Genomic DNA, 15,769 nt, shown 5'->3' with positions numbered 1-15,769 from the left:
ACAATAAAATCTCAAAGAAATTACGAGCTCATCTTCTGTGCTGCCTCTCTCTCTCTCTCCCCACCATCTCACCATCTCATCAAAAAGGGCTGAGAAAAGCTAACAACTAACTTTGATTTCTTAGCGATTACCGTTTTGTCCAAAATGTTTGACTTTACACTTCAAAGAGAAAAATGTTATCAGTGCTACGGATTGTGAGCTTTCCTATGAAAAACAATAGACTAGCCCTACTAATAATAATGCAATAAATAAACCAAGTGATTTTTTTCACACCAAAGAGCTTTCATTGGGTAGCATGTTGTAGAGAGTCATAGAAGAGTCAAGCACAGTTTTAATAATTTTTATCATTTTTTAACGTAGTTTCTTTGCGGCTTATTATACTTTCATTGCATGTGCTGTTAAAAATCATGTGTCCATAACGGTAATGGTGCCATAGGTTACTGACCCTTGGACTAGAGTATCCTGCTTGGGTGGGAGAGAGAGAAGATCAGGTTAAAGAAACAATCCCTTTTTGGTTATTCGGCTACTTGAACTACTGACCTCAGCAGGAAGCTGAGGGGTTTGACTGCAGAGGGGAAATGTAACACTAACTAATCTAAGGTGGTTGATAGCATCGGACAGGCTCTCACCAACAGTTACACCATAAGATTAGGGGATGTTCTGGGAAAGGGTAGCAACCTGAGTTACAGTCTCACCAGTGATGCTTAAGGACAGGACCATAGAAACAAAACCACAGGCCACAGAAATGCCACAGTCTTGGTATCAGAGGGCAGCAAATCCATGTTCTAGCAGTGCAGAAATCAGCATTGGCAGCAACTCTATTACACAAACTGTATTACAACAATATTGGGTGAAAATAATTCCATGTTAGAGGAGACCTAGATGCACCTTTATCAACAATATATGCATTTAATAACTACCCATTATGCAACAAAGTGCCTTCAGATAGCAGCACAGCCTGTATAATCCAAAAAATAATCCTGTGAACCTTTAAATAATTTCTAAGTTTTAAATATCAAAGCAACTGGGTGACTGTGTCCTCACAGCTCTTGCACTCTAGGTTTAGTAACAGCTGGGGTTGCCTCTGTGTGGGGCTGGACATTCTCCCCATGGAACTGTGGGGTTTTAGCAAGAACCTAAAATTCACCAAATTTTATGGTAATGTAAAAAATAGCATGAACATGCTTTTGACAAGTTTGGCCTTTTGGTCTGTTAGCATTACCTGCATGTGCTTTGCATAAAATCTTGCTGGAGAGCTCATGTTTTTTGCATTTTCTTTTGTAATTCTTTGTAATGCAAACTTCCTGCCGTTAACAGATGCCTTGACACATGATCCCCACATCTACAAGATCGATGAGGATTTACCTTGGAAGGAAAAAGCACTCAAATAGCCACACCTTGCATTGTTTTCATGACCCCAGGAAAGATTTGAATGTCTACCTTAGCAGCCTAAATGTATAATCTGAAGAGGAAAGACCACACAAAGAAAGATGTTCAAATGAATTAGCATTTAGGAAATGGAAACGCTTACTGCAGTTAAACAAGTTCCAACATATTTTGAATTCCCTCTATTTCTGAAGAAATTCACAACCTAAAGCCAATTTCATCATAACACCTGTCTAAAACTGAACGACTCATTCCTTAGAAGTGTCCACTAATTGTTGAGAACAATGTGCTTCATTGTTTCCAGGAGTATGATTATTTTTCGGTTTGGAATGTTATCCTAAAAAGACCAAAAGTTTAATAAACTGCATCGGTACAAACATCAGCAAAATAAAGAGTTATGTTAGTATTATAACAGTAAAGGACAGAACAAAGTGTTTCAAGGATGATAATAAGTTTAAAATAATAAAATGGTAATTTCTTTTGTTATCCTTTTCAATGAGACACACGAGAACTGAGACTTTGATATCTTATGGCACCACGGACGTAATTTTATCATTTAATGGTTGTTTTAATTTGCAGCACAGCACTCGCATACAGGGTAACTCTAATAACAAACAGGTCTACACACAATATACATCTCACACTTTCCTGAAAGAAAATGAATAAATAAAGCATATCCCTTGATCCCATTACTACTACATAAAAATGTTGATCTTTGTTAACTAAGCTATGCCTTTACTACAGAGACCGAAGCAGGACAGGTGAAGATGCGCAAGTGTTTAGGCAATTTTAGTCCACAAACGCGGAAAAAGTGGTCACTAAAAACTTTGCACGAATGGGTGAAATCGCTAATGTAGAGCCCACAAATATTGAGGTTTTACTATATTTTGAATCCTGAAAAAATTCAGGACAACAGACCTCTGTCACATTAAGTGTCTTTTAGAAGTTCTTTACCTTGCAAGTTACCCATTTGGCTCTGGCATTAAGGAGTTTTAGATATTCTGTCTGGTCACAGATAACATGGTTAGTTTATTACTTCAAAACATTAACAGTTAACACCTTTTACGTAATATAAAGCTTCTTCCATTGCAAGGAATGTGCAAGTCTTTACATACCTGTGCATCAGCATACATCATTAATAAAAATAATAGTCAAATACAGTCATATTAGTCTCAGTAGATACTGTATATGTCTTTTCTTTAAAAGAGTTTATGTGAATTGCTTGCCACAGTACTAGTATTTAAAACCTCTGTTCTCATTTGCTGAACGTTGTACTGTACTGGTTGCAATAAATCCACCAACTCTTTACCTCCATCAATTGTTCTGCTGTTTTTTTCTGCAATATGATACAATTTTATACATCCAGATTTTGCAGCTGTACAAAGAGCACTTCAGCTGGCTGGGATATACAGTAAATGGTAAACTCTATGAAGTATTCAGGACATAGAGTTTAATGAATATAAAGTCTGTTCCAGTCAGTATCCTGATTCTCTAGGGATGCAGTGGTTGAGGGGGAAAAGTAAAATGGTCTCCACCTATTGAAGCTTTTTAGCAGTCACTAGGGAAGAGGAATCTGGCAGGCCCCATTTCAATCTCAAGCAGACATGAGTGCAGAGGAAAGAATTTCCAAATCTGGCACCTAATATTACCATTCGTGCTCAAAGCCACCAGGTGATAGAAAGTAGTGAATAGTTATAACACCTGTAACTATTTTATTGTCCAAACCAAAGCTTTTACACCTATACAGCTGGGGCAAGAATACAACAGAAGTAAAGTGATAGTCATATAGATATTTTTCAAGTCACTATTCAGAGATAGGAGCTTACAGAATGCATTTATTTAAAGATCGTCAAATATTTTAGTGGTATGCAGTAAACAATTGCTATAAAAGTACACTATCACAAAGCATAAAAAAAGAAGTAGAGGTTTTAGTATGGAGAGACAGTAGTAGCTATAACATCAGTACATCGGATGAAATTATCTCTACTTTGCTGACTAATAACTCATGAAAGCAATTCTGTCACTCTGGATGAAATGCTTATAATATTAAAACCCAAACCAAAGCTTCTCATCTCAGGACCATGTACATGATATAATAAACTATTTAATATATATTTAATATATTTAATATATTAAATTGATTACTATTAAAGGCAATAATTGAGAACATGAAAAAGGTTGCAAACAAGAGGACGCCATTAGACACAATAGTTTTGGAGCTGAAAAAATCTCAAATCTGTCCAGCATTTCTTAAAAGAAGGCAGATTTTGGGCCAATCTGGCTGGGAATCCTTTTCCAAATACCTACAAGTCTGTGAGCAAAGAAGCATTTCCCATACTCCGTTTGAAATTAATTCCCTTTTAAGTTTTTAAATGCTTGGACCAAATCTCCACTCAATCTCCTTTGTTCTAGACTGAAAAGCTTGAGCTCCCTTAAAGTATCTGTATGTAACTGTCCCTTAAACCCAGGAATTGAACTTGTTGCCTTTTTTAACTCTTTCGAAAGAAGATACAATACCCTCTTTGTAGCATGCGGACCAAAAGTGAACACAATATACTTAGTGAGGTGTTACTGGTACATTGTAAAGCTTAAGCATATTGTCCCTGGATGTGAATGCTACATTTTGTGCTGTATACTCAACGTCCTGTTTGCTTTGTTATTGCCTCCCTGTATTATTTGGGGACATTGAATATTCTATATAAATACCCAGGTCTCTTTTATTTGTAGCTTCCTGCAGCACAGTATTGTTCATGCAATATGTATAGTGTACTGTATATACCTACTACCAATTTGGATCATTTTGTGCTTATCAAGATGAAATTTCATTCATCATGGGTCTCCCCACTCCACGATTTCTCATGTCAAAGTCAAAATTTCTTTGAAAATCCCTTGATGCTGTTTCTGTGTATGCTACCCTGCAAATCTAACTAGTAGGTGCTTCTTTTATAACATATGGCATGTTAGTGATATCTTCAATTGTAAAACCTTAAATGAAAAAAAATAGTTGTCCTGGGTTAAGGAAAGACAAAGTACAATATTGAATGGTACTAGTAGGAAGCAAGTGTAAGTGTTACAGGTACTGAAAGCACTTAGGATTTACAAATCTTCAGGAACTGAAAAGGATGACAAACACTAACAATAGAATTATAGACCAACGAACTTTATTTCTATTAAATGCAAGGTTATGGAAATTAAAATTAGAACTAAACCACAGGATAATTTGTACGGCAATGGGAAGCTTGGAGATGATAAGTTCGATTTAGAAAAGGCAGGCTTTGCTTAACTAACAAGTTAGAGTTCTTTATACAAGCAAAACCAGTAATAAATACAGACAGCACATATGGTTCTAAATATCTAAATATTCTTCAAAAAGTAGCTCATAAAAAATTAAGTCTTTAACTTGTGGAGAATTAGCATTCAATGTAATGCATGTTACAAAATCGCAATTATTTTTTAACACCCACCTTTTGGAATTGCCTATTATGTGTTTTCACATCTCGCCTCATGGCTACAAACTCCAGACCACACACAAGAGAGAATGAGGAAATATAAGCAGACTCTTCTGACCCACCCACCTCCCAGCCACTGATCAAAGGTGACAGCCCCATGATCCAATCAGGCGCAGTGCTGATTGGAGGAGAGGTGTGTTCATCACTGGCAGCAACCCAAGTCTATAGGCATCTGAGATGCTACAAGTATTGCTGTGTTGCCAAGAGAGTCCTGGTCAACTAATTTCATTCTACCCTCAGCAACACTCAGCTAACTGTGTACCAACTCTTGCTGAAAACAGGTCATAGTCAACTAGTGACATAACACAGCTAAAAGGAGTGAGTCCTGGACCACAGAACTCACTCACACAGGACCTGCACTCAGGTGAATGCCTTTACCAGCTAAGGCACTCCACAGGCCCCTGTTATTTTAGGATAGAAATATCTTTATATTACCATGTTCACTATGTAGCTTGTCCGTGTCAAATTTCAGAAGTTTCCCAAAGTTGGGCCTAGTCAGTACTGGGATGATAGACCTCTGAATAAAACCAAGTAGCCATTGATGAACCAGTAGGTGGCACTCTTCCATCTGGACAAGAATTTCCAAATCAATGCCCCAGTGATTAGGGACACTAAGCTGTAGAAGTTGTTGTCATTTGAATTAAATATTAAAGATCCCCTGACACCTGGGTGTAGGGGTGCACATACAGTGTAGGGGTTAAGTTGCACTTACACAATTTGGCCTAAAAGGTCTCCCTTAACTGGTGAATCAGTTTCTCACTTCCCTACCTGATCTGCTGTGCAGTAACACATCTGGCTTATAGTTGCCATGCATCAGTTGGGTGAGTGCTGCACATACTGTAAGTAGTGGATGAAGTGGATCTCAAAAAGCTATACAAATGCAAATAATTATTATTACATAACAACAGTATATGTTGTATACCTAGTTTTAAAGTAACTTTTATTATAGTGAGAAATGTGGAAACAGTAAAATGTACTTATGCTGTTTTGAAATTATATAATACATGAGTAAAAACTCATTTAGAATATCACATACTCTTGAGGTCACCATGTTACAAAAAAGTTCTAGAAGCAATTACATTGTTCTTCTCTTAATAAAAATACTGAGTGTCTGCAGTTTTGAACAGAGAATATTACGAGGGGACCTCATTCAAACATTCCATATTCTTAAAGACACTTACAAAGTCAACCCAATGGACTTCTTCAGAACATATAGTTCTACATGGACCGGAGTGCACATATAGAAAGTATGAGGAAGTGCATCTAACATTGAGATTAGGAGTCACTTGTGGTGGTCAAAGTCAGAAACAAGCTACCCAGTCATGTTATCAGATTGATACCCAGGCTATTTTCAAAGTTGCTAGATGGAACTCTTGGATCAATTATCTAATAGAAACTAAACAAGCTACAATTAGTGGATGAAAAAATATAAACACTAGGGTAAATGAGTGACACCTAGTATATTGAAAGCAAAGTGCTTCTACAGAGGCATTGATCATCTATTAAAATTAAGGAAAAACTTATCAGCTTGCCCAGGGTCAGGTATTAAAATGCTGGACAGGCCTAGCTGCCTATTATTATGCCTGAGGAGGCCTCAGTGACTTTGAAAAGGAGTGGTTGTGGGAATGTGTTGGCAGGTGCTTCTGTAACCAAGACTGATCAACTTGCCGATATTTCATAAACAACAGTGTCTAAGATGATGTCAGCATTGCTATTGATATCTTTCCCTCAGAGATCAAAGGGCAACAGCATGAAGAAGCACATATTCCAAACTTGTAATATCTATACATTAAATCAAATTGGAAGGCAATTACAGGGAAGCAACTGACTACAAAATTCAACCTGGGGCATAATCACAAAATTTAATAAAAAATATTCCACCAAAAACTCCACATAGTGGATACCACAGTCAGGTTGCAGTGGATAAATCTCTCATCTCACAAGCCAATGTATGTTTATAAGCTTAATGGCTTAAAAAATCATAGGCAATGATCTCTGGGACAGAGGAACAATGTGATATAGTCAGATGAATCATCCTTCATGGTCCAAATCGACTTCTCTCATTTTTTAACCTTTATTATGTTCTTAACAGTACAGCATAATCTTCTTCAGCCAAAGTTGCAGCATCCTGCATGGAGGGGAATCTACTAGGATGACAATGTCCCCATCCACAGAACAAGTGTGGTCTCCCAGTGGTTTGATGAGCCTGACACTGAGGTTGTCCATGTCATGGCCTTCTCAGTCACCAGATCTAAACCCAATCAAGCATTTGTGGGATGTACTGGAACACCTGAGACAGCATTTTCCACCTCCATCAAGAGGGCATGAATTGACTGACTTCCTTGTGGAAGAACGGTGCTACATCCCTCCTAGAGAATTCGAATTGCTGGTAGACTTTATGCCATGGTGTATACTGGCTGTACTGGTTGCACATGGTGACCCAACACCATATTAAATAACCTTTCAATGATGTTTCCATTTTTTGTCCACTACCTATAGATGTGCAGAATTGCCTTTGTCTAGTTTGTAACCTTTCTTATGTTCTAGAATATTTGTACACTAATGGTACAGTACATAAAAAACACAGTAACATAATTATACAGAACATAGTCTTCATAATTACTTTGAAAGTAACCTTTATAAATGTCCATGGTCTCCAGCTGGATATTATATTTGTTATCCTATTCATCATGAAATGCTAAATCAAAAGACAAAGATACTGACTCTTGAATATGATGAACCGAGGCACTCTCACGGAACTAAAAGGCTTTCAGATGCAATGATTGGCAATCAAATTCGTAGAAAAACTACAAATCCCACTGTACAACAGTGTTCCAAAGATTTTTCCTTTTCCAAAGTTTTCTAAAATAAGCAGGGCCGAAGGCTTTGGCTCTATCTCAAAAGATGAGAGGCCTATTCTCACAATATGAATTTCATGGTTCAAAAATCTGGAAACTTGGCAAAAGATGCCACAGGGCTTCAAATGTGCAAAACATTATAATGTAAGACAGAAGGGGATAGACACATTTTCATCTGATAGCATTCATAGCTGAGGAATAGCAGGTTCAGACAAGAGTTCAATCACTGCAATGCACATAAAATGTAAGAAACAGCTGTGCTTTCTCACAACACCTTTTCAGTAAATACAGTTAAAACATCAAAGCATTACCAATACTTTTAAATGTTGCTATGAGATGGAGATGATTTATTACTTTTGGTTCTCCACAATTGTTAAATAATTGCATGGGGACATGATGAGTGTAAACAGTAGCAAAGATTAGCAAAGGAAAATTCAATAAACTTCTAAAGAAGAGTAACACAGATTGAAATTCATATCTACTGTATGTTTTCAAATTAAATTATTAACTTTCCCAAATAACTATCTGAATAGACCAGTTATCATGCAATACTCAGTTATTGTCATTGAAAGACTGAAATACCCAGTAAATTAATTTCTAGCAAATGAAAGGAAACTGGGTTTTGACAGAGCAAAAAAGCAATCACAATTACTTTGGTACAGAATATGCCATAGTTGAAAACAATACATTATCACTATACAATATCCTCCTAAGTTTATGTGTGGAAAAATGAAGGTGTAACCAGTATTTCTCCTCATCATAATGGCACAAGTTTCAGATACAAAATCATCTACCAACAGTGCTGACTAAATAATCTGGCTGCTATAGACAATTACTCCTCCCACTATTATTTTATTAGCTATTATTTTAACTGCATTTTTAAGTGCATTTAGTTTTTCAAATGTAACCTCTTTTTTATTCTGTCCACTCAGTTTGGATTCACAAATTGTCAGCTCTGCTAACTACTGTACTTAAATCCCTATACAGAACAGTAAGAATGAGGACATTCAAGCAGTCCTTCAATCCTTCAATATGATCACCTGTCAGCTTCACTGACTGGAAAAGTGGAGCATCTTTCACTGACAAAAAAAGTATGCAGGGGCACAGCAGGTGTTGCATAATGAGCTATGGAGAACCTGACCATCTCAAATCTACCCAAACCCACCAGTGCTCTCGAGCTCTGGACCATCACTTGGGAATCCCCATCACAATTAACAATTAACTAATGACGCAGCTTGGACTTGATGTAGCTATGGAACTTAATCAATGATAAATGCTCTCAGAAAACACATTTACCTGTTAAGAATGTTTTATTTGATAGTAAATAAAATAAATTATTATCTGTTAAAAAACAGTTTAAACACTGTTCATCCTTACCTGGAATAGTTGTGCAGTATTCAGGATGTGTTTTAGAGCTCCGGGAGCTTGAACGTAAAGATCGTTTTTGTCTGATTACATTGTGCTCCATGCCAATGAAAGAGTTTTGGGTGCCATTCACTGGTTCAATAAGCATCCTCTCTTCTCCAATTTGGATAAGACCAGTCTATAAGCAAAAAGACAATAAATAAAATCAGGATTATGAGAAATGGAACCAGAAACAATAAATAAGTACATACAGTAAACCACCCAACAAAGTAAATACATTCTTACACCTCCTTAGTTTTAAATTTAGACAGGTAGGCTATACTGTAGTTTGTCACTCAATGTATCATTTGGAAACACACACAAAGAACATAGTGTGAGTATGAGCAGGAATTCCAGTAAATACAATTATACTTGAAAACAATTTCCTGCATGTTTTAAAAGAAATCTGTTCTAACAGATCAGTTTAAAATGTAAGTAAGGCCAGAACTGGACTCATTTTTGACTCATGCTCTGCATGTGTTCTTACACAGCACAATTCAATGCATCAGCTGAAAGTGTATATGCTATTCTAGAACAATTCAATTACAAATAGACTCAAAACATCTGAATGAAAACTGCCAAAAAACAACAAATATTCATGTGAAATTAAAAAATAATGTACACATCTCCTGCATAGATGTTGCAGGTCTGTTGTAAGAAAATACACTACGTCTTACTGCAGGTGCAAAATCTTCAATGTAATTCACTTATTTGTATAATAATGTTGTTTAATATCCATATATGATCATTAGGAGCCTAAAAGTCTTGATTCTAACTATAATAAGAGCGACTGGATTAAAGGATGTCTCCGATACCCTCAGGTTCGACATGCAATTTATCAGTATGGGCAGGTTATGATAACTCATACATTATTATATAAGAATGTTCTTGTCAAGTAGTCTTCAACAGAGAGGTCTTTTGAAAAGAAATTTGTTTGTTTTGAGGCCAGAACATGTAAAAAATATAATTGACTATAGGGATTAATTAATGTGATCTAAAGAGTTTCTTTAGATACCTCTTCTTCCTAGAACTGTAAAACACACAAAGCCAAAAAAACATTTCCATTCCAGTAAATCATACTGAATTGTTGCCATAATACTGAAATGTGTTTTTTCCTTCTAAGATATGCAAGTACACCCATTTCTTTGAAAAAAGTATAGTCACGTCATGCTGATGAGCCCTAATAAGAGCAAAGCAACTTTCTGTGGCAGAATGTAAAGCAGAATCAGAAGTTTCTTAATAGATGGTTCTTCTTCCTAGCGATGTGACACAGCCAGGGCTAGTTAAAATTCATATTTCCATAATTAATATAACTGTCTAATATCACTGCAAGGAATCACAGTGGTTGGTACACTAATTAGGAATCTGCTTGTCAAATGTCATATAAACACAAGGCAAAGAATAATGCCACCATTGAACTGTTACAGACCAGGAGTTTTCCCTACCACACACACAGTGCTGTCAACTTCAAGGCACTTACCAAATGCAGTAAAAATAAAAAAAGATAAAAGCATTCACAAAACAGATGTATACAGGAGATTTGAACCCTCTATTTAAGTTCCACTGAGATGCCTCAGGCTTCAGTGGGAAGAACACTTCAGTGTACAAAGTGAGAACACCCTGGTGTGTTCTGCTAAAAAAAAAAGCTTCTCTCTCAACAGATGAAAACATTCGGTCCATACCATACGCCTTTTTGATAAAAATATTTACACAAAGGAACATATGGCATGCAGTATTAATTAATGACAGTTTTAATTAATTTGCATTCTGTATAACTGGGATTTAAAAATGAATGTGCTAATAAAAAGTGTAAAGTTTCACCTGGAGTGCCATTTGATGTTTTCTTCTCTCTGTACAAAGCATGCCAAGCTCAGTGATAGCAGTGCCACTTGCACTATACTATCACTGTCTCAAACTACTTCTGTAACTGTAGCTATCACTCTGGATATACAAAGATAAGTGACCCCTCTAATTACAGTTCATATTAACATAATTTATAGGCATCTCAAAAACCAGCTGCACATAACTGCATCAGAAGAAATACATTAAAACAATGCCTTTTCCTATATGTTTATATTTGTTTTTAATTATTCCATTACCTTTTTCCAGTGAAATAATGATAATAGGGAACATTTGATCACACTGACTCAAATGCCAAACTGAAAACACCCACTGAGCAGCACTAGAGAGATGACTCACTATGTTGCTTCTGAAAGAAGCTTAAATAAAAGAAATAAAGAACAAGTAGGAAGGCATGGGAAGATAACATACAGTATTTTCAAATAAGTCTATTACTACTTAGTTAAGGACATCTCCTGACAACTGTACAGTAGCTAGGAGCAAAGCTTGTCAATGGAAACACGCTTGATCTATTTATTATGCTTGACAGACATGACTTTGTTATCACAACATAATAATTGTTCAGTCAAGCACAGAGTTATACTTTGTTTTGGATATTATTTAAAAGCTCCAGTAAGGAATCTTATATATATATTTTTTCTATTTCAGATGCTACAATTTAAGGGTTTGAAAGAATGTGTCACCAGCTTTTACAATCAGTTATATGATATAGGTGGAAAGGTATACCTGGAAAAAAAGTGTTTTTCCATCTACACCTTGGTATTACAAAATAAAAAGGAATGGATGAACAAAGTGATTCCATATAAAGTTATGAGATATTATCAGGCGAATGTGGGTTATTGATTGAGATCCTTATGATCAGAAGCATCTCAAATAGAGAAGAAAACATAAGGCAGAAAACACACACTGAATACACATTAAACAAAAATGTTAAAACCTGAAGTGTTACGACATCTCATCTTTCCACTTCTCATCAATTTTTTGCATTTCACATAAGATTTTGCATTTGGATATAATATCATTATATATGACAGCATATTTCTTAGATTGTCCACATAAAATCTTCAAGTTGGTTACTCCACAAAAGTGTAGACAAAGTGGAAAATAAAATTATATAGTTATATAAACTTTAAGTAGTTATATAAATAATCCCTTTTTCCCTTACTGGAGTAGTAGAAAACAAAAAGGTAGAATAAGTGTCAGGACAGAATTCTACAGATTGCAGAATGAATAAGAAAGTACAGCAGGTACTTGTTAAGGAGTTCCTTCATCCAAATGCTTTTAAGCAGCAGCTGGGTTATGTTATGTAGTCAGTGCATTGTTTCTCAAATGCCATCTGCAAACAAGCAAAGTCCCACCCCACCGAAGAGACATCTGCTGGTCTTCCAGGCCCCAGTGATACAGAAGGAATGACTTTTAAAATGTAATTCTAGCCTATGTAAGGATTTCTTTCTAAAGCTCAAATGAATGTAATATCTGCAGCACAAAGTACAATTTTGACCAATACTTCACTCTTCAGTGAAAACTATCATCTAAAACTGTTACAATAAATCCAATTGCATCCACTAGGTGGAGATTAGAAGATTCTGTTTACATTGAACTTCTTCCAAGAGCAGAAGAGATTTTACAGTACAAATACAACTGTCTTAAAGTGCCACTGTATGACCTACTGTACATATTACTTTGTAGGTTTGTTTTACTGTTGCTTCAAAAACTTTTGATTTGGCAAAGAGTTATAGAATAATGTAACACAAGAGACCATCACAGCTCAGCCCACTGAAAAAAAGTCTGCATTTTCACTCATTGTAAGGATATGTAGTGACATTACATTGTAGTTCATCGGGCATCTATTATAACTCAATATGTGTACTTTATAGATTAAATCTTTTTTTATGATTTTAATCATTATATACCTGTTTTTCACTTTATGTCTGTAAAAATAAACCTTCTTCAGACTACTCTCTATGAGCTATAGGGCCATTGAAAGTAGACACATCAAGCATAAATCATAATGATGCCACTACATCACTACAAAATCACTACATTATACTTTCTTGTAATGGACAATGCATGAAAAACAACACAATTCATTATTGTAAATAAAGTACCTGTTTACCAGGTTTTTATTACTATTTACTACTGACAGTATTTAACAAAATGAAATGGAAAACATTTTTGATCATGCAAGTCAAATGACTTATGTGTATATAATGACATATACAGTATGACAATGAGCGTAATGACAAGAGCAACATAACCACATTTTGTACTCACTTCCAGCAAATGTAAAACAAAAAGCTCTAAATTAAAAAAGAACTGACAGCTATGACAGCACGGACTGATGATAAACAGCTCAGTACTGCAGAGATTCTTGGCCACTCTAGAAGTCTACCAATCACAGGCAACAAGAAGGACTGTCCAACTGTAAAATCTGGATCATTCTCAACTGGCCGCTGGGTCAGACAGGAGGTAGCACTGCCCTAACAATGCCTAGGGCCTCAGCAACCCAGCCCAGCCTCTTCAATAAGCTGGTTCACTGCTTATCATAATAGTGTTACTCAACCCTTTCACAGAGTTCATTCACTGACTGCTTGATTCTGCCTCTGTGTAAACTCTATCAGCTTGCGCTGTCCATTCAATTCAAAATACACAACTGATAGCAAATAGAAAAAAAAACCACTTATCTATGCCAAAACTGTTAAATCCTTAACAACAATAAACTGTTAGCTCCAACTAAAGAAAAACCAAAGACAAAGAAAATGGCTGTTTATTCTTTTGAAAGTCATTACCCATGCTAACAGTTTGTCTTTCAGTGCTTTTTTATGTTAACAATACCCACTTCTGCATTTTAAATCTGCCATTACCAAAGACGGATCTAACAGACAGTATCCAGTTTTTAATAACATCACAATTGGTACAAATAGGAGGCGGCTGTTTGGTGCATCTAACCTGACAATAGACAGGAAGACATGCTGAGCTGTCAGGAAGTGTAGCACAAGACTTGAAATCACACCTGTTGAAATGCCTAAGACCCAGACGCAGTGCCTTAGACCACTTGAACAAAAACAACATCCTCAAAACTCAGATTAAGAATGAGTTTAAGCAGCAAACAGTCTGTGTGTGGCCCTAATGCACCCTTCTGCTGATACACTAGGCAAGGGTGTGGCAGTTCTCAGCTGTCTGGTATTGTATAATGTTGGGCTCAGCTGTGAATAGATGCCATTTGTGCATGGCTATCAGCTGGGAAAACTTGAGTATCAAGTTAGCTGCTCCTAAAATAAATGCACAACTTGTCTATAACCATCATAATTGTATCAGTATGTCAATTACCCTCCCACAGACTTAGATGAAAGTACAAATGTGATTAAAAACTTTTACCAGGCCGCTGCAAGTGCTGAGTGATGCAAAAGAGTTGCTGTAATTCAGGACTCGTCCAGTGTAGAAACACAGCTGATTTTGAGGGATATGCGCCAGCCTCGTTTTTTTATCTTCCTTCTCCTCGATCTTAAAACCCTCTGAGAGGAATCCTGCATCTCTTTTAAGATACAGATACAGCTCTCTCCCAAACGCCGGCAATCGGAGAAACAAGTTTTCCTCATGTTCCCCGAATTTCGAGTCTTGGCTGTCGGCGTCTGGCAGAGAGCGGTGTCCCCGGTATCTGTGCCGCCTGCTCCGTCCGGCTCCTTCCCGCAACAGGTGGATCTCGTCTGGGCTCAACGCAAAAGGGACAACCAAGTCCGTCTCGTCTCCGGAATCCGCTGCTGAAATAAAATAACTTTTATTAGTGTGCATAAATCTTAACTCAAACCGAATAACGTACTGAAGATTTCAACAGAGCTTATTGTCAGAGGTTCTAACAAAAGACACGTGCGGTACAGTCGTCGTACTATAGTCGAATAGTTACTGTCAGGGGGAGCTATTTCTGAAATGTGTACAGGATAGATCACACAGTTATCGTGTTATATTGGCTTCTTTTCAACATGAAAACAAATGCAATAAAACAAAAGCTTCAGACTAACACGAACAGAATGGAATGTGTAATTCAGGTAGACCCTCTCATTCAGTCCTCAAGTTTTAGAGTCGGTCGCCAAGTTATAATGAATGGAAAGTATGATCCATCAACTTTAACAATTTCCAGAAAACTTTGAAAAACGTTTCCCTTTCATCTTCATTTAGATTACTAAGCATAAACGGGAAAAAACGCACTCATCTCCAAAAAATATTAACATTATCGGCCCATGCATAGCAACTAAAGTTCATTTTATACCTCGTGAACCAAACGATGACAATTTCGGTTTCGTGATTCAATGTAATGTTTCATAACTCGCAAATGAATGCAACAACAAATTATCCAAACAGACGACCCTGGCAGAAATCAGCGTCTGAACACGAAATACAGCATTTATGCAAAGATGATATTTCAAGAATAATGCATATTTTACGTTATATAAATAGTGTAGTCTGATCAAATTAAACTGAAATAATTGTGGAAATAAAATACGTTACTATTTTGATACAGTAACTTACCTGAAACGATACTGAATCCGATGCTCACCAGAAGAGAAGAGAGTAAAAGCTGGAGTGCATGGTTGTCACGCATGGTACACAATAACTCAGTTCTTCAGCTTTTTAGCAGAGGACAGGACGAGCTCGCCTGCAGAGGAAGCTATGGCTGGGGTGAAGTTCTTCAAACTTTGCAAAATTAATCACCAGTGCAGGCACACTGAACTTGAAACAACAGACCTGCCTGTT

The 15,769-nt window shown here is 36.6% G+C and overlaps 1 protein-coding gene across 1 annotated transcript in view; it reads right to left on the bottom strand.

Annotated features, from left to right (window-relative positions):
• adamts17 (ADAM metallopeptidase with thrombospondin type 1 motif, 17) overlaps positions 1 to 15,769 on the bottom strand; it is a 140,545-nt gene extending 124,776 nt beyond the window's left edge. The window contains exons 1-3 of the mRNA XM_088921470.1: positions 15,545 to 15,769; positions 14,396 to 14,778; positions 9,131 to 9,296 (exon numbers count right to left, since the gene is read on the bottom strand). Of these exons, the coding sequence (XP_088777596.1) occupies positions 9,131 to 9,296; positions 14,396 to 14,778; positions 15,545 to 15,617 (622 nt within the window). The 5' untranslated portion in view covers positions 15,618 to 15,769. The remainder of the gene's footprint in view (positions 1 to 9,130; positions 9,297 to 14,395; positions 14,779 to 15,544) is intronic.

This window comes from Atractosteus spatula, chromosome 7 (genome assembly GCF_055471065.1).
Source record: "Atractosteus spatula isolate fAtrSpa1 chromosome 7, fAtrSpa1.hap1, whole genome shotgun sequence".
Classification (NCBI taxonomy): Eukaryota; Metazoa; Chordata; class Actinopteri; order Semionotiformes; family Lepisosteidae; genus Atractosteus; species Atractosteus spatula.
Note: the sequence above shows the minus strand (reverse complement) of the source record. Positions and strands in the feature narration are given on the sequence as shown.